The sequence below is a fragment of the Panulirus ornatus genome, chromosome 30 (assembly GCF_036320965.1).
Source record: "Panulirus ornatus isolate Po-2019 chromosome 30, ASM3632096v1, whole genome shotgun sequence".
NCBI lineage: Eukaryota > Metazoa > Arthropoda > Malacostraca > Decapoda > Palinuridae > Panulirus > Panulirus ornatus.
In genome coordinates, this window is record NC_092253.1 from 16,358,764 (window position 1) to 16,383,664 (window position 24,901).

Here is a 24,901-nt window from a genome sequence, read left to right on the forward strand (position 1 = left end):
GACTGACTTCCTAGACCCTCCCCACCCACCCCTACAGAGTGTAAACCTGCCCCCTCTCTCCAAGTCCCTTGAATTTACCTCCTTCACCACTCCATCCATAATCAAATTTAACAGCCATGGGAACATCACACAACCCTGCCACAACCCCCCCTTTCACCTGACCATTCACCCTGCTCTCTGCCTTCTTGCATACATATTTTACTCTCGTTATAAAACTTCACAGCTTTTGATAGCTTTCCTCTCTCTATATATATTCATAATGCCTTCCACAAAGCATCTCTATCAACCATATTGTGTGCTTTCTTCAGATCCATAAGTATCACATTCTAATGGTTCTGTTTCTCTAAGTATTTCTCTCACATATTCCACTCATCTTTTACTACTCCTGATATCTCATTGTTCCTCCCCAGTCTGATTCTCTGTGCTTGCCAGCACCTTCTCAGTCAACACTCTTCTATACAATTTACCAGTTACACTCAACAAACTGATACCCCTATAATTCAAATACTCTCCTTCCTCCCCCTTTCTATTATACATGCATACATTCCATTAATCCTCAGGGATCTCACCATGATCCATACATACACTTAAAACTTAACTAACCAGTCATTTGAGCTACTAGGGAGAGGGGAAACAGTATGTTTTCCACATATTCCCTGTGTGTCATGGAAGGCAAATGAGAGGAGTTAGATCTGGGGGATGGAAACTCTTTCCATGTTTATGTTTAGATTTTTAAAAGATGGAACAGAAGAAGAAGGAGTGCTCATGCTCCTTGAGGGCTCATTATGGGATTTCTGAATGTGCTTGCATATAACCAAAATGAGGGGAGAGAGGAGGTAGCATGTTTAAGGAAATGCAAGTCACGCAAAGTATGAGTGAATTGGAACAATGTGCTTTACATGAAATTATGTGCTATCATTGGGCTGAACCAGGGCATTTGAAGTGGTTGGTAGAAATCAGGGAAAAAATCTGTGAGACCTGATTGTGCATAGGAAGCTCTGCTTTTGGTGTATCATACATGACAGGAAGAGAGTGGTTGTGAGTGGATGAGGCCATAATTTCATTTACTCCTGGCACTGTCTTGCTTACTCAGGAAATGGGGAACATGTATGATATAACACTGTCTTGCTTACTCAGGAAATGGGGAACATGTATGATATAAAAGAAAAAGATACACACGTGCGTACACACACACACACACACACACACACACACACACACACACACACACACACACACACACACACACACACACACTCACATCTTTTTGTATACTTCATTACTGTTTCCAGTGTTAGTGAGGTAGCACCAGGAACAGACAAAGAAAGACCACATCTACTCACATCCATTCTCTAGCTGCCATGTGTAATGCATCAAAACTATTGCTTCCTATCCACAATAACCAGGCCCTATAGACCTTTCCATGGTTTACCCCAGATGCTTCACATGCTCTGGTTCAGTACATTGACAATCTGTTGACCCCAGTATACCACATAATTCCAATTCATTCTATCCCAATTATGCCTTTCACCCTCCTGCATGTTCAGGCCCCAATCACTCAAAAAAAATTTCACTCCAGAATTTCTTAACACAAAGCCCTTGTTCCTAGCTACTGAATTCCTTTTCCCAATCTATGTTAGCATAGAAATTATTGAGGTTTGTGTAGTTTCTGCATTTATATCTCCACACTTTTTCCTGTCTCACCTCTGCTCTTTTAATGTCCTATTTTACTACATTTTCAGACTTGAGCAATGCATGATCACTTTTTCCATTTAGTGTATCAAACATAATGTTCTCAATATTTTTGCCAGTATGGGTGAAGATATGATATAGTAATAATGGTGTATCATGTATATCCCCATTTTATTACCTGTACCACCTCTGCTCTTCTGATATCCTCTTTTACCACACATTCCCACTGGAGCATTACATGTTAATCTCTTCCAACTCCGTTTCATCATTATTTTATCTCATACTTTATAGGGGAGCATTGAAAAATGTGTGGAAGTCGAGAACATTATCTTGGAAAGCAAAAATGGGTATGTTTGAAGGAATAGTGGTTCCAACAATGTTATATGGTTGCGAGGCATGGGCTATGGATAGAGTTGTGTGGAGGAGGGTGGATGTGCTGAAAATGAGATGTTTAAGGACAATATGTGGTGTGAGATAGTTTGATCAAGTAAGTAATAATAGGGTAAGAGAGATGTGTGGTAATAAAAAGAGTGTGGTTGAGAGAGCAGAAGAGGATGTTTTGAAATGTTTTGGTCACATGGAGAGAATGAGTGAGGAAAGATTGACCAAGAGGATATATGTATCAGAGGTGGAGGGAACGAGGAGAAGTGGGAGACCAAATTAGAGGTGGAAAGATGGAGTGAAAAAGATTTTGAGTGATTGGGGCCTGAACATACTGGAGGGTGAAAGGCGTGCAAGGAGTAGAGTGGATTAGAACGATGTGGTATACCGGGGTCAATGTGCTGTCAGTGGATTGAACCAGGGCATGTGAAGCGTCTGGGGTAAACCATGGAAAGTTCTATGGGGCCTGGGAATGGAAAGGGAGCTGTGGTTTCGGTGCATTATTACATGACAGCTAGAGACTGAAAGTGAATGAATGTGGCCTTTGTTGTCTTTTCCTAGCACTACCTCGCGCACATGAAGGGGAAGGGGTTGTTATTTCATGTGTGGCGGGGTGGCGATGGGAATGAATAAAGGCAGACAGTATGAATTATGTACATGTGTATATATGTATATGTCTGTGTGTATATATATGTATACGTTGAGATGTATAGGTATGTATATTTGCATGTGTGGACGTGTATGTAAATACATGTGTATGTGGGTGGGTTGGGCCATTTTTTTCGTCTGTTTCCTTGCGCAACCTCGCTAACGCGGGAGACAGCAACAGAGCAAAATGAAAAAAAAAAAATTTTTTATTATACCTTGTTGCTGTCTCCCTTGTTAGTGAGGTAGCACCAGGAAACAGACAAAAGAATGGAACAGCTCACCCACATACACATGTATATACATACATGTCCACACAGGCATATATACATACCTATACATTTCAACTTATACATATATATATACATCCATGGACATATACATATATACACATGTACGTAATTGATGCTTGCTGTCTTTATTCGTTCCCATCACCACCCTGCCACACATGAAATGACAATCCCCTCCCCCTGCATGCGTGCGAGGTAGCGCTAGGTAAAGACAACAAAAGCCACATTTGTTCACACTCAGTCTCTAGCTGTCATGTATAATGCACTGAAACCACAGCTCCCTTTCCACATCCAGGCCCCACAAAACTTCCCATGGTTTACCCCAGATGCTTTACATGCCCTAGTTCAATCCATTGACAGTGCATCGACCCTGGTATACCACATCGTTCCAATTCACTCTATTTCTTGCACGCCTTTTACTCTCCTGCATGTTCAGGGCCCCGATCGCTCAAAATCTTTTTAACTCCATCTATCCACCTCCTGTTTAGTCTCCCACTTCTCTTCGTTCCCTTCACCTCTGACACATATATAATCTTTGTCAATCTTTCCTCACTCATTCTCTCCATATGACCAAACCACTTCAAAACACCCTCTTCTGCTCTCTCAACCACACTGTTTTTATTACCACACATTTCTCTTACCCTTTCATTACTTACTCGATCAAACCACCTCACACCACATATTGTCCTCAAACATCTCATTTCCAACTCTATCTATAGCACATGCCTCACAACCATATAACATTGTTGGAACCACTATTCCTTCAAACATACCCATTTTTGCTTTCCGGGATCATGTTCTTGCCTTCCACTTATTTTTCAAAGCTCCCAGAACTTTCATCACCTCCCCCACCCTGTGACTCACTTCCGCTTCCATGGTTCCATCCACTGCCAAATCCACTCCCAGATATCTAAAACACTTCACTTCCTCCAGTTTTTCTCCAATCAAACTTACCTCCCAGTTGACTTGTCCCTCAACCTTACTGTACCCAATAACCTTGCTCTTATTCATATTTACTCTCAGCTTTCTTCTTTCACACACTTTACCAAACTCAGTCACCTGCATCTGCAGTTCCTCACCCAAATCAGCCACCAGCACTGTATCATCAGCGAACAACAACTGACTCACTTCCCAAGCTCTCTCATCCCCAACAGACTTCATATAGCCCCTCTCTCCAAAACTCTTACATTCACCTGCCTAACAACCCCATCCATAAACAAATTTAACAACCATGGAGACATCAGTCAACCCTGCTGGAAACCGACATTCACTGAGAACCAATCACTTTCCTCTCTTCCCACCCGTACACATACCTTACATCCTTGATAAAAACTTTTCACTGCTTCTAACAACTTGCCCCTCACACCATATATTCTTAATACTTTCCACAGAGCATCTCTGTCAACTCTATCACATGCCTTCTCCAGATCCATTAATGCTACATATGAATCCATATGCTTTTCTAAGTATTTCTCACATACATTCTTCAAAGCAGACACCTGATCCACACATCCTCTACCACTTCTGAAACCACACTGCTCTTCCCCAATCTGATGCTCTGTACTTGGCTTGACCCTCTCAATCAAAACCCTCCCATGTAATTTCCCAGGAATACTCAACAAACTTGTACCTCTGTAATTTGAGCATTCACCTTTATCCACTTTGCCTTTGTACAATGGCATATGCATGCATTCCGCCAATCCCCAGGCACCTCAACATGAGTCATAGATACATTAAATATCCTTACCAACCAGTCAACAACACAGGGACCCCCTTTTTTAATGAATTCTACTGCAATACCATTCAAACCCGCTGCTTTGCCGGCTTTCATCATCCACAAAGCTTTTACTACCTCTTCTCTGTTTACCAAATCATTCTCCCTAACTCTCTCACTTTGCACACCACCTCGTCCAAAACACCCTATATCTGCCACTCTACCATCTAACACATTCAATAAACCTTCAAAATATTCATTCCATCTCCTTCTCACATCACCACTACTTGTTATCACCTCCCAATTAGCCCCCTTCACCGATGTCCCCGTTTGTTCTCTTGGCTTATGCACTTTATTTACATCCTTCCAAAACATCTTTTTATTCTCCCTAAAATTTAATGATACTCTCTCACCCCAACTCTCATTTGCCCTCGTTTTCACCTTTTGCACCTTTCTCTTGACCTCCTGCCTCTTTCTTTTATATATCTCCCAGTCATTTGCACTATTTCCCTGCAAAACTCATCCAAAAGCCTCTCTCTTCTCTTTCACTAATAATCTTACTTCTTCATCCCACCACTCACTACCCTTTCTAATCTGCCCACCTCCCACGTTTCATCATGAGAATCCAAATTCCCCAGTTCATCTCTTTATAACTGAATCCCTCATTATCACTACCTTACCAAGAAGTGAGTGTTTCACTGCTTCATGTACCATTCTGATAGTTCCTACATTGTTATGATGTATATTTGCTCCAGTTCATTGCAGTAGTATGTAGGATTAAATGTTAATAATACCACAGTGCTATTCTTCACTACAGGTACTATTCCCATTATGTATTGTCTGAATGGGCCATTTCCCACATTTCTAAAAACTTTAGGCTACCTTATACTGAGGGGGCAATGTCTGTGGTTAGCTTAGCTTCCACATTTCCAATGATATCAGGTGCACTTTACCTTAAGTAATCCATGAATTCCTTTTCTTTATTTCTAACAGTTAATTCATCAACATTTGAACCCATTACTTTTGTCTGACATTACCACCTTCCAACACTCCTGCCCTCTCTGCACTTCTAGTTGGGCTGTTCCATCCTCTTATCATGTTTAAGGTCTCCTGTTTTTTTGGCTTTTGACTGTAATCTGCTTTTTTCCCCTCTTCCTTAGATTTTTTTTACACTTGATGAATATCCCACTGAATTCCACCTTGTTTTTAAGAATCACAGCTTCTCTAAGTACTTCCTGGCTTGATGACTCCAAGTCAAATGTAACCATAACTGGTTGCCCCCTTACATCTGGGTTATAACCTATTCTTCTCCTTTTCTTTATCAAGGAAGTTGTTTCTGGCAATCCAATAGCCTCCAGCAAATTTTTATCATGCATTTCCTCCATTTTTTTCCCTTACTTCCTTATCTAGTCTACGATTTTTCCAAGCCAAAAATGATCAGTTATTTATGTTTATCATTCTCCTGCTTTACTTTTTTTTTTTATTTTGCTTTGTCGCTGTCTCCCACGTTTGCAAGGTAGCGCAAGGAAACAGACGAAAGAAATGGCCCAACCCACCCCCATACACATGTATATACATACACGTCCACACACGCAAATATACATACCCATACATCTCAATGTACACATATATATACACACACAGACACATACATATATACACATGCACACAATTCACACTGTCTGCCTTTATTCATTCCCATCGCCACCTCACCACATATGGAATAACATCCCCCTCCCCCCTCATGTGTGCGAGGTAGTGCTAGGAAAAGACAACAAAGGCCCCATTCGTTCACACTCAGTCTCTAGCTGTCATGCAGTAATGCCCGAAACCACAGCTCCCTTTCCACATCCATTCCCCACAGAACTTTCCATGGTTTACCCCAGATGCTTCACATGCCCTGATTCAATCCATTGACAGCACGTCGACCCCGGTATACCACATCGATCCAATTCACTCTATTCCTTGCCCGCCTTTCACCCTCCTGCATGTTCAGGCCCTGATCACTCAATGTCTTTTTCACTCCATCTTTCCACCTCCAATTTGGTCTCCCCCTTCTCCTCATTCCCTCCACCTCTGATACATATATCCTCTTGGTCAATCTTTCCTCACTCATTCTCTCCATGTGCCCAAACCATTTCAAAACACCCTCTTCTGCTCTCTCAACCATGCTCTTTTTATTTCACACATCTCTCTTACCCTTACATTACTTACTCGATCAAACCACCTCACACCACATATTGTCCTCAGACATCTCATTTCCAGCACATCCACCCTCCTGCGCACAACTCTATCCATAGCCCACTCCTCGCAACCATATGGCATTGTTGGAACCACTATTCCTTCAAACATACCCATTTTTGCTTTCGGAGATAATGTTCTTGACTTCCACACATTCTTCAAGGCTCCCAGGATTTTCGCCCCCTCCCCCATCCTATGATTCACTTCCGCTTCCATGGTTCCATCCGCTGCCAGATCCACTCCCAGATATCTAAAACACTTCACTTCCTCCAGTTTTTCTCCATTCAAACTTACCTCCCAGTTGACTTGACCCTCAACCCTACTGTACCTAATAACCTTGCTCTTATTCACATCTACTCTTAACTTTCTTCTTTCACAAACTTTACCAAACTCAGTCACCAGCTTCTGCAGTTTCTCACATGAATCAGCCACCAGTGCTGTATCATCAGCAAACAACAACTGACTCACTTCCCAAGCTCTCTCATCCCCAACAGACTGCTTTACTTATCTTTCTAATTTTGGTGCCATCCACTTCTCATCAAAATCCCTCAGTGTTGTAGTATCAACTACTATGTCTCTAAATCTCTCTATTATCTCTTTTGTGTAGCATGCACTGGTTCTGTATTATTGGCTCTTTTCTAAACCTTCCTCGAAGTAGCCTACATATTTCCCTAATTGCCTCATCTCTAATAGTGCACAATATTCTTTCGACCACTTTACTCAATTTACTGTATACTTCAGGTCGCTCTGGGTCTATAATCTCCCCCTCAGTCTTTGTACTCTGTTGAGCTGCTGCCAATTTGCTTCCTTTAATCTTTTCTGCCCTATGCTTTCACCAGTCTACATGTATATGTTAGTTCTTGTCTCTCCCTGAAGAGCTTTCAGTGTTATTTCAGTTGTTACAGTATGTGCTTTTGTCTTTTCCTGTCTGAAAGGCTTCAGGTAATTTTCATTCATTTCCTTGACCAATATTGTCAATAAGTTTTTCCTCTGATTGTACAGCCTCTAGTACATCTAGAGAAGACGTCAGACTTCATTTATTTGCTTTTAAATGGCTTCATCTTCTTTCCCATGGTTTTGTATTTCCAGAACCCTCTCCACTAAACCGTTTCTCTTTCTCTCTAGTCTCATAATCCTTGAAATGCTTCCTCAGTTTTTTAACTCTAGTTCTAGTTGTGTTATCCTTTGATCTTTATCCTTCACAAGTTTTCATAGGATCCCTGAACATTTGCTCTAAGTCGTTTTTATCTCTATCCTTTTTTGCTTTTATCTCAAGACTTCTCTTTGCAAATCTGGTTTTGACTGACTGGTTTTAGTACATTCTTGTAACTGGGTTCATAATAGCCAATTTTGGTTCAGGAAGTGCTACAGTTAATACAGTAAAACCTGTTATCTATAACTGAAAACAACAGAATGTTTTAAACAATATATTTTTCAATTTTGGCAATTATATGAAAAAAATGAAAAATTAAAATACATAGAAATATTTTAAATCATGAACGCACCTCACTGCAGTAATCAGTGTTCTCACCACCCAGTATTTAGTGGTGCTGGTGATTTTTTAGTGTCCTCTAAGTGCTACCTGGTACAGTAGTATGTGTTGACATTGCACATTTGTGTATTTTGTGCTACTTGGATTACTGTAATTGACAGTGACCCCTTTCAAGCACCATCAACAATTGCCTGACAGCTTCTTGAGCTGTGTACATGTTGCAGGAAGCACAAGAGGAACACTTTAAATCTCAAAAAGGAGGTGAGGTGTGCAAAGGGCAGGTCCAAGGCAGCACATATAAAGGACTTTAGTGTCATTTGCTTATTATATTTATTTTATTTTATTTTGCTTTGTCGCTGTCTCCCGCGTTTGTGAGGTAGCGCAAGGAAACAGACGAAAGAAATGGCCCAATCCACCCCCATACACATGTATATACATACACGTCCACACACGCAAATACACACACCTATACATCTCAATGTACACATAAATATACACACACAGACACACACATATACACCCATGCACACAATTCACACTGTCTGCCTTTATTCATTCCCATCGCCACCTCGCCACACATGGAATACCATCCCCCTCCCCCCTCATATGTGCGAGGTAGCGCTAGGAAAAAACAACAAAGGCCCCATTCGTTCACACTCAGTCTCTAGCTGTCATGCAATAATGCCCGAAACCACAGCTCCCTCTCCACATCCAGGCCCCACACTACTTTCCATGGTTTACCCGAGATGCTTCACATGCCCTGATTCAATCCCTTGACAGCACGTCAACCCCGGTATACCACATCGATCCAATTCACTCTATTCCTTGCCCGCCTTTCACCCTTCTGCATGTTCAGGCCCCGATCACTCAAAATCTTTTTCACTCCATCTTTCCACCTCCAATTTGGTCTCCCACTTCTCCTCGTTCCCTCCACCTCCGACACATATATCCTCTTGGTCAATCTTTCCTCACTCATTCTCTCCATGTGCCCAAACCATTTCAAAACACCCTCTTCTGCTCTCTCAACCACGCTCTTTTTATTTCCACACATCTCTCTTACCCTTATTTGCTTATATAATATAATATTTCTTCTGTGTAGAATATATATACAAATATGTATAATGTATTTTGTATTTTAACTTTCTTAAAGGGGAAACAGAAGAAGGAGTCACACGGGGAGTGCTCATCCTTCTCGAAGGCTCAGATTGGGGTGTCTAAATGTGTGTGGATGTAACCAAGATGAGAAAAAAGGAGAGATAGGTAGTATGTTTGAGGAAAGGAACTTGGATGTTTTGGTTCTGAGTGAAACGAAGCTCAAGGGTAAAGAGGAAGAATGGTTTGGGAATGTCTTGGGAGTAAAGTCAGAGGTTAATGAAAGGACAAGAGCAAGGAAAGGAGTAGCACTACTCCTGAAAGAGGAGTGGTGGGAGTATGTGATAGAGTGTAAAAAAGTAAACTCTAGGTTGATATGGGTAAAACTGAAAGTTGATGGAGAGAGATGGGTGATTATTGGTGCATATGCACCAGGGCATGAGAAGAAAGATCATGAGAGGCAAGTGTTTGGGAGCAGGTTAATGAGCGTGTTAGTGGTTTTGATGCACGAGACTGGGTTATAGTGATGTGTGATTTGAATGCAAAGGTGAGTAATGTGGCACTTGAGGGAATAATTGGTATACATGGGGTGTTCAGTGTTGTAAATGGAAATTGTGAACAGCTTGTAGATTTATGTGCTGAAAAAGGACTGGCGATTGGGAATACCTGGTTTAAAAAGAGAGATATACATAAGTGTACGTATGTAAGTAGGAGAGATGGCCAGAGAGCGTTATTGGATTACATGTTAATTGATAGGCGCATGAAAGAGAGACTTTTGGATGTTAATGTGCTGAGAGATGCAACTGGAGGGATGTCTGATCATTATCTTGTGGAAGCGAAGGTGAAGATTTGTAGAGGTTTTCAGAAAAGAAGAGAGAATGTTAGGGTGAAGAGAGTGGTGAGAGTAAGTGGGCTTGGGAAGAAGACTTGTGTGAGGAAGTACCAGGAGAGACTGAGTACAGAATGGAAAAAGGTGAGAACAAAGGAGGTAAGGGGAGTGGGGGAGGAATGGGATGTATTTAGGGAAGCAGTGATGGCTTGCACAAAAGATGCTTGTGGCATGAGAAGCGTGGGAGGTGGGCAGATTAGAAAGGGTAGTGAGTGGTGGGATGAAGAAGTAAGATTATTAGTGAAAGAGAAGAGAGAGGCATTTGGATGATTTTTGCAGGGAAATAATGCAAATGAGTGGGAGATGTATAAAAGAAAGAGGCAGGAGGTCAAGAGAAAGGTGCAAGAGGTGAAAAAGAGGAAAAATGAGAGTTGGGGTGAGAGAGTATCATTAAATTTCAGGGAGAATAAAAATATGTTTTAGAAGGAGGTAAATAAAGTGTGTAAGACAAGGGAACAAATGGGAACTTCAGTGAAGGGGGCTAATGGGGAGGTGATAACAAGTAGTGGTGATGTGAGAAGGAGATGGAGTGAGTATTTTGAAGGTTTGTTGAATGTGTTTGATGATAAAGTGGCAGATATAGGGTTTTTTGGTCGAGGTGGTGTGCAAAGTGAGAGAGTTAGGGAAAATGATTAGGTAAACAGAGAAGAGGTAGTAAAAGCTTTGCGGAAGATGAAAGCTGGCAAGGCAGCAGGTTTGGATGGTACTGCAGCGGAATTTATTAAAAAAGGGGGTGACTGTATTGTTGACTGGTTGGTAAGGTTATTTAATGTATGTATGATTCATGGTGAGGTGCCTGAGGATTGGCAGAATGCTTGCATAGTGCCATTGTACAAAGGCAAAGGGGACAGAGGTGAGTGCTCAAATTACAGAGGTATAAGTTTGATGAGTATTCCTGGGAAATTATATGGGAGGGTATTGATTGAGTGGGTGAAGGCATGTACAGAGCATCAGATTGGGGAAGAGCAGTGTGGTTTCAGAAGTGGTAGAGGATGTGTGGATCAGGTGTTTGCTTTGAAGAATGTATGTGAGAAATACTTAGAAAAGCAAATGGATTTGTATGTAGCATTTATGGATCTGGAGAAGGCATATAATAGAGCATATGCTCTGTGGAAGGTATTAAGCATATATGGTGTGGGAGGCAAGTTGTTAGAAGCTGTGAAAAGTTTTTAACGAGGATGTAAGGCATGTATACGTGTAGGAAGAGAGGAAAGTGATTGGTTCTCAGTGAATTTCGGTTTGCGGCAGGAGTGTGTGATGTCTCCATGGTTGTTTAATTTGTTTATGGATGGGGTTGTTAGGGAGGTGAATGCAAGAGTTTTGGAACGAGAGGCAAGTATGCAGTCTGTTGTGGATGAGAGAGCTTGGAAGTGAGTCATTTGTTGTTCGCTGATGATACAGTGCTGGTGGCTGATTCAGGTGAGAAACTGCAGAAGCTGGTGACTGAGTTTGGTAAAGTGTGTGAAAGAGTGAAAGAAGAAAGCTTAGAGTAAATGTGAATAAGAACAGGGTTATTAGGTACAGTAGGGTTGAGGGTCAAGTCAATTGGGAGGTAAGTTTGAATGGAGAAAAACTGGAGGAAGTGAAGTGTTTTAGATATCTTAGAGTGGATTTGGCAGCGGAGGGAACCATGGAAGTGGAAGTGAATCATAGGGTGGGGAAGGGGGCAAAAATTCTGGGAGCCTTGAATAATGTGTGGAAGTCGAGAACATTATCTTGGAAAGCAAAAATGTCTATGTATGAAGGAATAGTGATTCCATCAATGTTGTATGGTTGCGAGGTGTGGGCTATGGATAGAGTTTTGTGCAGGAGGGTAGATGTGCTGGAATGAGATGTTTGAGGACAATACGTGGTGTGAGGTGGTTTGATTGAGTAAGTAATAATAGGGTAAGAGAGATGTGTGGTAATAAAAAGAGTGTGGTTGAGAGAGCAGAAGAGGGTGTTTTGAAATGGTTTGGTCACATTGAGAGAATGAGTGAGGAAAGGTTGACCAAGAGGATATATGTGTCAGAGGTGGAGGGAACGAGGAGAAGTGGGAGACCAAATTGGAGGTGGAAAGATGGAGTGAAAATGATTTAAGTGATCGGGGCCTGAACATGCAGGAGGGTGAAAGGCGTGCAAGGAATAGAGTGAATTGGAACGATGTGGTATACTGGGGTCGATGTGCTGTCAATGGATTGAACCAGGGCATGTGAAGCATCTGGGGTAAACCATGGAAAGTTCTGTGGGGCCTGGATTTGAAAAGGGAGCTGTGGTTTCGGTGCATTATTACATGACAGCTAGAGACTGAGTGTGAACGAATGGGGCCTTTGTTGTCTTTTGCTAGCACTACCTCGCACACATGAGGGGGGAGGAGGTTGTTATTTCATGTGTGGCGAGGTGGTGATGGGAATGAATAAAGGCAGACAGTATGAATTATGTACATGTGTATATATGTATATGTCTCTGTGTGTATATATATATATATATATGTTGAGATTATAGGTATGTATATTTGTGTGTGTGGATGTGTATGTATATACATGTGTATGTGGGTGAGTTGGGCCATTCTTTCGTCTGTTTCCTTGCACTACCTCATGAACGCGGGAGACAGTGACAAAGCAAAATAATAATAATATAATATGTATGTTTTTAGATTATTTGATATATTACATTTTTGAATTATCAAGTATACTGAAAAACTCAAATAACAGGAAATCTTATCTGAAATAGCTGAGTCCACAAGCATTTTAGATCATATAAATTTCTCAGTAATGAAGCTCATTAGAGTCAATTATCATAGCTACATCCTGAGGAGTTTAAATGTACACCCGCCAAATGTTTTGCTTTTGGGTTACATAGAAATAAAGATTTTACTCCCTTTTAGTAAGCTGCACATTCATACACACTAACTGCACAGTGTTATCCACTCACTTTCTTACAAACTGAGTCTCATTAAAAGGAAACAAAAAGAGAAAGAAAAGATCTTGATTCATGCAATTTAGCAGCACTCTTTTAATAAATTTTAATTTGGGAAGCTTTCAGTCAGATACCCCATTTAAACTCATAAGATTTGGCACTCACAAAGTGAATGTATAATGCATATTCCATTCAGGGACCCTTTCATATTCTACTCCCTCTTACTTGTGCGTAATAGGCCTCATGAGCTGTAGATCCTCCAAGAACCAGAAAGAAAATGGATCACTGCCAGGACCTTTTCTTACAACCACTTGGATTCCCCAGTGCATGGGATAGAGTGTATTAGAGTGATGTGGTATATAGGGGGTAACCTGCTGTCAGTGGGCTGAAGCAGGGCATATAAAGCAGGTGGGGGATACTATGGAAAAGTCTGTGGGACCTGGTTATGAATAGGGGGCTGTGGTTTCAGTGCATAGCACATGACAGCTAGAGAATGGATTTGAGCAAGTGAGGCCTTTTCTTCATTTGTTCCTGGTGCTGCCTCACTAACAAGGGAAATAGGAATGAGAATAAAAAACAAATTCCACCTCCATATTCCCTGTGTGTCGTAGAAGGCAACTAAAGGGGGCACGAGTAGGGAGCTGGAAATCCTGTCCTTCTTGTATTTCAATTTTTAAAAGAGAAAAGAAATCAAGAGGGGAGTATTCATCCTACTCGAAGGCTCAGATTAGTGCGTGAATGTGTGTGGATGTAACCAAGATGAGAAGAGATGGGAGATAGGTAGTATGACAAAAGAAACCTGGATGTGCTGACTCTGAGTGAAATGAAGCTCAAGTTTAAAGCTTGGGAGAAAAAGTCAGGGGTTGGTAAGAAGACAAGAGCGAAGGAAGGATTAGCACTACTTCTGAAGCAGGAGCTGTGGGAGTGTCTTATAGAGTGTAAGGGAGTAAATTCTACATTGATGCAGGTAAAACAGAAATTGGATGGCAAGCAATGGGTGATTATTGGTGCCTAAGCACATGGCCATGAGAAGAAAGATTGTGAGGGGCAAGTGTTTAGGGAGCAACAGAGTGAGTGTGTCATCATTTTTTAGTGATGGGTGATTTAAATGTGAAGTTAAGTAATGTGGCAGTTGAAGGAATAATTGGGGCACATAGGTATTAGTGTTACGAATGGAAATGGTGAGGAACCTTTGGAGTTGTGTGCTGAAAAAAGACTGGTGACTGGGAGTACCTGGTTTAAAAAGTGAGATATACACAAGTATACATATGTAAGTAGGAGACATGGTCATCGGGCATCATTAGATTACATATTAATCGATAGACATATAAATGAGAGACTTTTGAGTGTGAATGTGCTGAGAGGGGCAGCTGGTGGGATGTTTGATCACTGTCTTATGGAGGCAAGGGTTTCTGTGAAATAGGAAACAAATGTAAGGGAGTAGAGAGGGGTGAGAGTAACTGAGCTTAGAAAGGAGACTTGTGTGAAGAAATACCAGGGGAGATTGAGTGTAGAATGGCAAAGGGTGAGAGCAAATGAAGCAAGGGAAATGGTTAAAAAATTGGAGGTACTTAGGGAAGCAGTGATGGCACATCAAGAGATGCATGTGGCATGCAGAATGTGGGGGAGGGCAGATTTGAAAGGGTAGCAAGTGATAGGATGAAGAAATAAATTTGCTAGTGAAAGAGAAAAGAGAAGTGTTTAGGCTTTACTTCCTAGGAAGGCATGCAAATGATAGGGAGATGTATAAGAGAGAGAGAGGCAGGAGGTCAAGAGGAAGGTGCAGGGGTTGAAAAAGAGGGCAAATGATAGATAGGGTGAGAGAGTATCATTAAACTTTAGGGAGAATAAAGAAAGACTTATGGATGGAGATGAATAATGTGTAAAAGACAAGATGTAAGAGACAAGAGAACAAGTGTGAACAATGGTGAAGGGGGCAAAAGGGGAAGTGTCACAGGTTGTGAGGAAGTAAGAGGACATGGAATGAGTATTTTGAAGGATTGTTACATATGTTTGATGATAGAGTGGCAAACATTGGGTGTTTTGTTTGAGGTGGTATGCAAAGGGAGGGAGTCATAGAGAATGGTTGGTGAAGAGAGAAGAGGTGGTGAAAGCCTTGTGTGAGAAATGTGGCAAGCATGCTTGAGTGGATGGTATCTATGGAAGGAAGTAAATAATGTGTAAAAGACAAGAGAACAAGTGTGAACAACGGTGAAGGAGTCAAAAGGGGAAGTGTCACAGGTTGTGAGGAAGTAAGAAGGAGATGAATTGAGTATTTTGAAGGATTTTTAAATGTGTTTGATGATAGAGTGGCAAACGTAGGGTGTTTGAGGTGGTATGTGAAGTGAGAGTCATAGAGAATGGTTTGGAGAAGAGAAAAGAGGTGGTGAAAGCTTTGTGTGAGAAATGTGGCATGTTTGAGTAGATGGTATTGCAGTTGACATTATTAAGAAAGGGGATGATTGTGTTGTTGATTGGTTGGTAAGGATATTCATTGTATGTATGGATCATTGTGAGGTGCCTGAGGAATGATGGAATGCATGTATAATGCTAATGTGTAAATATAATGGGGATAAAGGTGAGTGTTCAAACTACAGAGGTATAAGTTTGTTGAGTGTACTTGGGAGGGTATTGATTGAGAAGGTGAAAGCAAGTACAGAGCATCAGATTGGGGAGGACCAGTGTGGTATCAGAAGTGGTAGAGGATGTATGGATCAGGTGTTTCCTCTAAACAATGTGTGTGAAAAATACCTAGAAAAACAGATGTATTTGTATGTTGCATTAGTGGATCTGGAGAAAGCGCATGATAGGGTGGATAGGGGAGGTAAGCTGCTAGAGGCAGTGAGTTTTTATCAGCATTTTCAACAGTGTAAAGCATGTGTATGAGTAGGAAGAGAGGAAAGTGAATGGTTCTAAGTGAAGGTTGGTAAGCGTGTGTGATGTCATCATGGTTGTTGTATTATTTATGGATGGGATGGTGAGGGAGGTAAATACAAGAGTCTTGGAGAAAGTGGTGAGTATGCAGTCTTTGGTGAATGAGTGGTCCTGGAAAATGAGTCAGTTGCTGTTTGCTGATGATACAGCACTGATTGCTGATTCAAGGAAGAAACTGGAGAAGTTGGTGAATGTTTGGAAAAGTGTGTGAAAGGAGAAATATCAGAGTGAATGTGAATTAGAGTAAGGTTATTAGGTTTAGCAGGTTTGAGGAAAAAGTCAGTTGACACGTAAGTTTGAATATAGAAAACTTGGAGGAAGTGAAGTGTTTTAGATATCTGGAAATGAACATGTTAGTGGATAGAACCATGGAAATGGAAGTGAGTCATAGGGTGGGTGAGGGGCAAAAGTTCTGGGAGTGCTGAAGAATGTGTGGAAAGAGAGAATGCTATCTGGAAGGGCAAAAAATGAGTGTTTGAAGAAATAGTAATCCATCAAAATTATATAGTTGCAAGGCATGGGCTGTAAATAGGGTTGTGCAGAGGAGGGTGAGTGTGTTGGAAATTAGATGTTTAAGGACAGTATGTGGTATGAATTGGTTTGATCGATTAAGTAATGAAGGGTAAGAGATGTGTGGTAATAGAAAGAGTGTGGTAGAAAGAGCAGCAGAGGGTGTGTTGAAATGGTTTGGACATATGAAGAGAATGAGTAAGGATTTATTTTTTATATTTTATTATACTTTGTCGCTGTCTCCCGTGTTTGCGAGGTAGCGCAAGGAAACAGACGAAAGAAATGACCCAATCCCCCCCATACACATGTATATACATACGTCCACACACGCAAATATACATACCTACACAGCTTCCATGGTTTACCCCAGACGCTTCACATGCCTTGATTCAATCCACTGACAGCACGTCAACCCCGGTATACCACATCGCTCCAATTCACTCTATTCCTTGCCCTCCTTTCACCCTCCTGCATGTTCAGGCCCCGATCACACAAAATCTTTTTCACTCCATCTTTCCACCTTCAATTTGGTCTCCCTCTTCTCCTTGTTCCCTCCACCTCCGACACATATATCCTCTTGGTCAATCTTTCCTCACTCATCCTCTCCATGTGCCCAAACCACTTCAAAACACCCTCTTCTGCTCTCTCAACCACGCTCTTTTTATTTCCACACATCTCTCTTACCCTTACATTACTCACTCGATCAAACCACCTCACACCACACATTGTCCTCAAACATCTCATTTCCAGCACATCCATCCTCCTGCGCACAACTCTATCCATAGCCCACGCCTCGCAACCATACAACATTGTTGGAACCACTATTCCTTCAAACATACCCATTTTTGCTTTCCGAGATAATGTTCTCGACTTCCAGTGAGTAAGGAAAGGTTGATAAAAAGGATACATGTGTCAGAAGTGGAGGGAGAAAACTGGGGTGGAATGCCACACCTGAAGATAACTGTGAATGCTTTCAAAATGGTCTTGACAAGTTTTCTCAGAGATCAGACAAGACAAATGAAATCTAGAATAGAAAAATGCAAAGATATGCATATTGGTCATATGAACCATGTATATGAATATATGTTTGATAAATCTCTATCACTAGTGCCTGAAGAGAAGAATTTTGAGCAGTTATCAGTTGTCACTTTAGATATGCAAAAAAATTTCCAAAAAATGAGTTGCAAAGCAAATAGAATGTTAGGACTCATAAGTAGAAATGCCACATTCAAAACCCAAGAAACAATATACATTGGTCAGGGCACATCTTGAATATGCCAATCACTTACATCTTGAATATGCCAATCACTTACAAAGAAAGATAAAGATGAACTAAGGACTGATGCCAGCATTTTGGAAGCACCCATATAAGGAATTACTCTGACAGCTGAATTTGTTTTCTCTAAATGAAAATTAAGGGGTGATCCTATACAGGTGTTTGATATGTTAGAGAAAGTTGGTAGAATTAATCACAAAGATAAGTGTCAACCACAAGAGCATCAGATAAACAGAAAATAATGGATTGAGAATCATGGGAAAAAGGTCACTGCAGAAGTGGAAAGAGTTATTTCACTAACAGAGTAACATAACACTATAATGAATTACTTCATGATGTAATTCGAGAAAACAAATTTCAGACATTGAAAAATTATTAGATATTTATTTCTAAAAGATCTGTTATGCTTAATAAATGAATTCTTACATTCTAACAGGCAGTTAGGAACATTTTAGTGGATAAACATGTTATAGACCAACAGGTCTGTAACAGTGAGCCAGCGTTTCAGTGGTTGTCAAGTTGCACTCCTCTGACTGTGGTAGCTGTCTTTTCTTTCTGCCACACCCATATGTGGACTACTAGTATTGTGTTTACAGACATACAATCTCTCTTTGTTACACATAACTCATTCTTCCTAACTCCAGATTTTTCTGTGGTGAGTCCCTGCCTTTGGCAAAATGGTAGGAGCAATAGAAAGAAGCAGTAGGTAGAAACATTTAGGCTGAAGTATTAGATGGAAGTAGCAGGTAGGAACATTAGGTAGGAGCTATAGTTAGAGGTAGTCAGTAGGAACATTAGGTAGATGCCTCTATAAACACTGCACCAGAGTTGCCCTCTGCCAGTGCCCTGTTAAGGGTGAGGCATAAAGGCTAAGAAGCAGCATTGGTGTTCATTAGTTATGGAGATTCTGATGCTGTGGTCAACCCTCTAAATGGGTACCAGGAGGGAACAGGCATCAGAGATATAGATATTAATAGATAGATAGACCATCAGGTCTCCTGTTATGTTTTCCCATTCAATCAACAAAAGTCTTCTAGCATCTGTTTTTTCCATGTATTTTAATGTAACCATCTAAGATAACACCTTTTTCTTCCACTTTCTATTTATCTAATACTATTACCAGTAATTTTACCTCTTTAGGCACAGTATAATGTATTGAAACTTATGTTTGTGTCTACCAACAGAATGCCATCCAACCCATTGGGAAGTTTCTACCCCCAGAAGATGTGGCTCTTCCGTCTGCTTCTGGAATAGATTTGAATAATGTGGACTTATAGAAAATAAAATTAATGAAATTGTAGGACATGAAGGGTCAGCTGATATAGATCCACATTGCAAGTGCTATGTAATCAACCACATCTGGATATCCTCTTTAGATAGTTCTAGAGTTGATGATTTTGGCATCATGACATATGCTGTTTCACCTTTCCAGTTTGCTGATAGTGTGAATGAAGTCTGCATGTCTGGGTGACAAATACATATGTTTGGCACTTGCTGAACAAAAGCAGCATGATTATGAACACTGAGCATCATCACTTATACTGTGTGACAGGACATTATGAAACTGGGACTTTACAGACTGATGCTTTTGTCATTATGATGTATGTTTTCTCACCTTCCCAGTTTGTTGAAGTGGTAAAAGAGGTTTGTCTGTCCGGTTAATTGAGATACATATTTAGCACTTACTGAACATAGGCAGCATGATTATGAATTCTGTGAATTATCAATTATACTATGTAACAATACACCATGAAACTGTGATGAGAAATAATTTCCAGAAAGGGTAACTGTGATATTCAGAGTGCATATGAGTCAAAAGTTTTATATCTTTAACTGATTTTTAGCAATTTGGATTTGGCTGTTGTGATTACACAGTCATTTCCCAAATATCTTAAATATTTTTTAGATGTGATGTAATTTGTGTTCTGTTGTATGCATGAAAAACAAGTTTTGGACTCACAAAAAACTATTTCTTTTTACAAAAAAAATGAGAGTGCCCAGTTTTCATAAGGAATTTTAATTAAAGATTTCAGTAATAACCTGAGTGATCTCACCATTTGATTTGAAGGACAGGATCATCTTGTTCAAACCACTGCTTGCTACTGTTTCCTCTGAAGGAACAAGACATGAACCACAAGCTCACATCTGGATGTTGTGAACACATGCAACTGACTAAGTCCAACAAAACTCCTAAGAAGTATAAGAGACTGAAGTGTGGTGGGAAGGAGTGTGTGGAGATGAAAATAGAAGAGGCTTGATCATCAACCTCTTGAAAAGGAAAAAAAATAGCTTTATGTTGGCTCAAAACTTGTTTTCTCATAAATAGGAGTCAGCCAGTTAGCAAGGAAAATAAGAGCATTGTTGAATGGCAGTCATTTGGAAACCCCAACTTACACTAGAAATGGAATTGTAAACAAAGGGTTAGCGAGTGATGCCTGGTAGGCCTACAACCACCAGATAGGGAGTAAGTTGCAGATCTGGATTTAGGTAATGTTGCACAAAGGTGTGGGCAGATCTTCCAGATAGGGTAAAGTGATACCCACCTTTCTGAAAATGTGAGCATGGGTGCTTGAGACAAGGTGAGAATTCAGGATGAAGTCTTTGATATTTAAGACCAAAAAATTATCACGCTGACAGAGGAAAAGTAGAGACATCAGAAGTGAAAAGTTGATCTCCATGATAGCTGAAATAGGCTTTCAAGGCACTTTCTAGACAGACCATAATGAAATTCCCGTACTTCCACCAGCTGCAAATGACAGAATTAATTGTTTCATTTTGTGTGAGAAATTTAGGGTTAGGACTGATCCTTTCTCAGTTCATATCTCTATAAAGATTGAGGAGATTCTTGAGATGAGACACAATGATAAACGGATTTGTGGGGTAAGACTAAAGATAGGAAGGTGGACTGTCGATCTGGAGCCTTCCTTTGGGGCCACATGAGTAGTAAACCTACAACATAGAATTATTGATGGAAAAAGAAGTGGGCCTACAGTGTGTAGGTCAGTTCCCTACCTAAGTGAAGGGGTTGCTGAAGTGTAGCTTTGGAAGTTGTTGAAATGCCCCTTGCCTTACCTTAGTCATAGAACAAAGAAGCATGAAAGTGAAGGCACATACCATCTGGAATGATGACTTCTGAGTATGTTTCTCTCTACCCATATTCTGAACTAGCAGTCTGTGAAGGATTTGATATATTGAGTGAGATCTTCGACAGTGAAATTTCAATACTGGTACTGTACTGGTAGAGAGAAAGGGAAATTCCAGGCTGAAATGTCCAGGACTGGGGACTTAGTCTTTGTCATTTCCAACAGAGGTTAGAGTAAGTGGAATGGAATTGAGGCTGGATTTATACTGTGGTGAAGAAGGAGGGAGAGTCAAAGTTGAACCCTACAAAATAGTGCTAAAAGGGTCATTGAATCTCAAAAGAAATCAAGCTTTTGAAGAATTTGAGAACATGAATTCCTTAGAGGGAAAAGGGTCAAATTGTTTCTTTTAATCCAGACAACAAAGAGGGCTTTTGTCTAACGGGCTTAGTGGTCAATTATTGGAATTCATGGATTCAGTATGTGGGAAGGACAGATAATAAAAAACCTGGTGGTCTATGATGGGTTTATGTGGTTACTAGTACCCCAGGTTAATGATTTGTATAAACATTAAAATGATGGCGAAGCAGAGGGCCCTTGTACTCCTACCACTCCCTTTAGCACATCATTTGACAAGAAGATAACTCCCAAGGAGTTTTTAGAGAGTATACTTACAATGAAGTTCAAATGTGAAAAGTTGATATACGCATAGTACATTTTTCATCTTGGACAAGTTTGTTTTTTGACAATGGATACCATTAAAGTATTTGCCTAGCCATGATTTAAATGTATTTATAGTCACTGCCTTGAAAACATCTGTTTGTAGCTTTTTTAATGTTTGCCATTGTTTGTTCTTACATTTTCTCATAAAGTTACACTGTTATATTTGGTCAATATATTTCTGTCTGATGTGAAGAATTTTTCATGAGTTTTGCTGTCAACATCATTGAGGAATTTAAGAACTAGAGTTTGCACTTTTTTTTTAGGGAAAGTAATTTTAGGATTTCTGAGCTTTCTTTATGTCATATCTGAGACAAAGAATTAGTTACTCTTCTCTGTATTTCTTCTAGCTTTTCTTTATTTTTTGTAACATATGGTGACCAGAACAGGATATTGTGTATTCAGAATCTGGCTAGGACATTGTACCATAAAGAGTAAGTATTGGGTCTCAGTACATAATGAATATTTCTAGCTATGAAACATAATGTTCTTTTCACTTTGTCATAAACAGGCTTTTACTGATTATCACTCCATGGTCTTTTTCTTCTTGTACCCCAGGTAATGGCATACTGAACATTTAGTATTTGTATTTAGTATTTCATCACCAAAATACATTACTTTGCATTTGTCTTCAGTGAAATCTATTTCCATATCTCTCACCACTGCATCACTGTGTCAAAATCACTTTGGATCATTAGGCAGTCTTCCTTTGTTAGGGCTTTATTTCCTAATTTTGCTTCATTGGCTATTATGGACTCACATGGTGTAGCAGTAAGTATTCCAGACTGTGACACATTTAGATTCTGCCTAGGGTGGGGTGCATAGGTTCAAATTCTGGTTATGGCAGTGTGTCTACAGTCAACTCAGCTGTTCATCCACCCCTAGGGGATGGTGGATGAAATGGATACCTGACTTAGGCTTGTGTATATACATATATATATATATGTGGGAGCGGGGGGCTGGAAATCCTCCACTCATTTTTTTTTTTTTTTCCAAAAGAAGGAACAGAAGGGGGCCAGGTGAGGATATTCCCTCTAAGGTCCAATCCTCTGTTCTTAACACTACCTCGCTAATGCGGGAAATGGCGAATAGTATGAAAGAAGAAAATATATATGTATATATATATATATTCTCTGGGGATAGGGGAGAAAGAATACTTCCCACGTATTCCCTGCGTGTCGTAGAAGGTGACTAAAAGGGAAGGGAGCGGGGGGCTGGAAATCCTCCCCTCTCATTTTTTTTTTTTTTTTTTTAATTTTCCAAAAGAAGTAACAGAGAAGAGGTCCAGGTGAGGATATTCCCTCAAAGGCCCAGTCCTCTGTTCTTAACGCTACCTCGCTATCGCGGGAAATAGCGAATAGTATGAAAAAAAAAAAATATATATATATATATTTTTTTTTTTTTTTTTTTTTTTTTTTTTTTATACTTTGTCGCTGTCTCCCGCGTTTGCGAGGTAGCACAAGGAAACAGACGAAAGAAATGGCCCAACCCCCCCCCCATACACATGTATATACATACGTCCACACACGCAAATATACATACCTACACAGCCTTCCATGGTTTTCCCCAGACGCTTCACATGCCCTGATTCAATCCACTGACAGCACGTCAACCCCGGTATACCACATCGCTCCAATTCACTCTATTCCTTGCCCTCCTTTCACCCTCCTGCATGTTCAGGCCCCGATCACACAAAATCTTTTTCACTCCATCTTTCCACCTCCAATTTGGTCTCCCTCTTCTCCTCGTTCCCTCCACCTCCGACACATATATCCTCTTGGTCAATCTTTTCTCACTCATTCTCTCCATGTGCCCAAACCACTTCAAAACACCCTCCTCTGCTCTCTCAACCACGCTCTTTTTATTTCCACACATCTCTCTTACCCTTACGTTACTCACTCGATCAAACCACCTCACACCACACATTGTCCTCAAACATCTCATTTCCAGCACATCCATCCTCCTGCGCACAACTCTATCCATAGCCCACGCCTCGCAACCATACAACATTGTTGGAACCACTATTCCTTTAAACATACCCATTTTTGCTTTCCGAGATAATGTTCTCGACTTCCACACATTCTTCAAGGCCCCCAGAATTTTCGCCCCCTCCCCCACCCTATGATCCACTTCCGCTTCCATGGTTCCATCCGCTGCCAGATCCACTCCCAGATATCTAAAACACTTCACTTCCTCCAGTTTTTCTCCATTCAAACTCACCTCCCAATTGACTTGACCCTCAACCCTACTGTACCTAATAACCTTGCTCTTATTCACATTTACTCTTAACTTTCTTCTTCCACACACTTTACCAAACTCAGTCACCAGCTTTTGCAGTTTCTCACATGAATCAGCCACCAGCGCTGTATCATCAGCGAACAACAACTGACTCACTTCCCAAGCTCTCTCATCCCCAACAGACTTCATACTTGCCCCTCTTTCCAAAACTCTTGCATTTACCTCCCTAACAACCCCATCCATAAACAAATTAAACAACCATGGAGACATCACACACCCCTGCCGCAAACCTACATTCACTGAGAACCAATCACTTTCCTCCTATATAATTTACCAGGAATACTCAACAAACTTATACCTCTGTAATTTGAGCACTCACTCTTATCCCCTTTGCCTTTGTACAATGGCACTATGCACGCATTCCGCCAATCTTCAGGCACCTCACCATGAGTCATACATACATTAAACAACCACTCACTACGCTGTCTCCCGCGTTTGCGAGGTAGCGCAAGGAAACAGACGAAAGAAATGGCCCAACCCACCCCCATACACATGCCTTGATTCAATCCACTGACAGCACGTCAACCCCGGTATACCACATCGATCCAATTCACTCTATTCTTTGCCCACCTTTCACCCTCCTGCATGTTCAGGCCCCGATCACACAAAATCTTTTTCACTCCATCTTTCCACCTCCAATTTGGTCTCCCTCTTCTCCTCGTTCCCTCCACCCCTGACACATATATCCTCTTGGTCAATCTTTCCTCACTCATTCTCTTCATGTGACCAAACCATTTCAAAACACCCTC

The 24,901-nt window shown here is 40.7% G+C and overlaps 1 protein-coding gene across 2 annotated transcripts in view; it reads left to right on the forward strand.

The window, feature by feature from the left end:
- The window catches only part of pasha (partner of drosha), a 458,101-nt gene extending 435,538 nt beyond the window's left edge, over positions 1-22,563 (forward strand). The window contains exon 11 of one of the 2 annotated variants that reach the window (XM_071679815.1): positions 19,239-22,563. In XM_071679815.1, coding sequence (XP_071535916.1) covers positions 19,239-19,331 — 93 coding nt within the window. In that variant the 3' untranslated portion in view covers positions 19,332-22,563. The remainder of the gene's footprint in view (positions 1-19,238) is intronic. The other variant, XM_071679814.1, reaches the window with a different exon arrangement.
- The last annotated feature ends 2,338 nt before the right edge of the window (positions 22,564-24,901 follow it).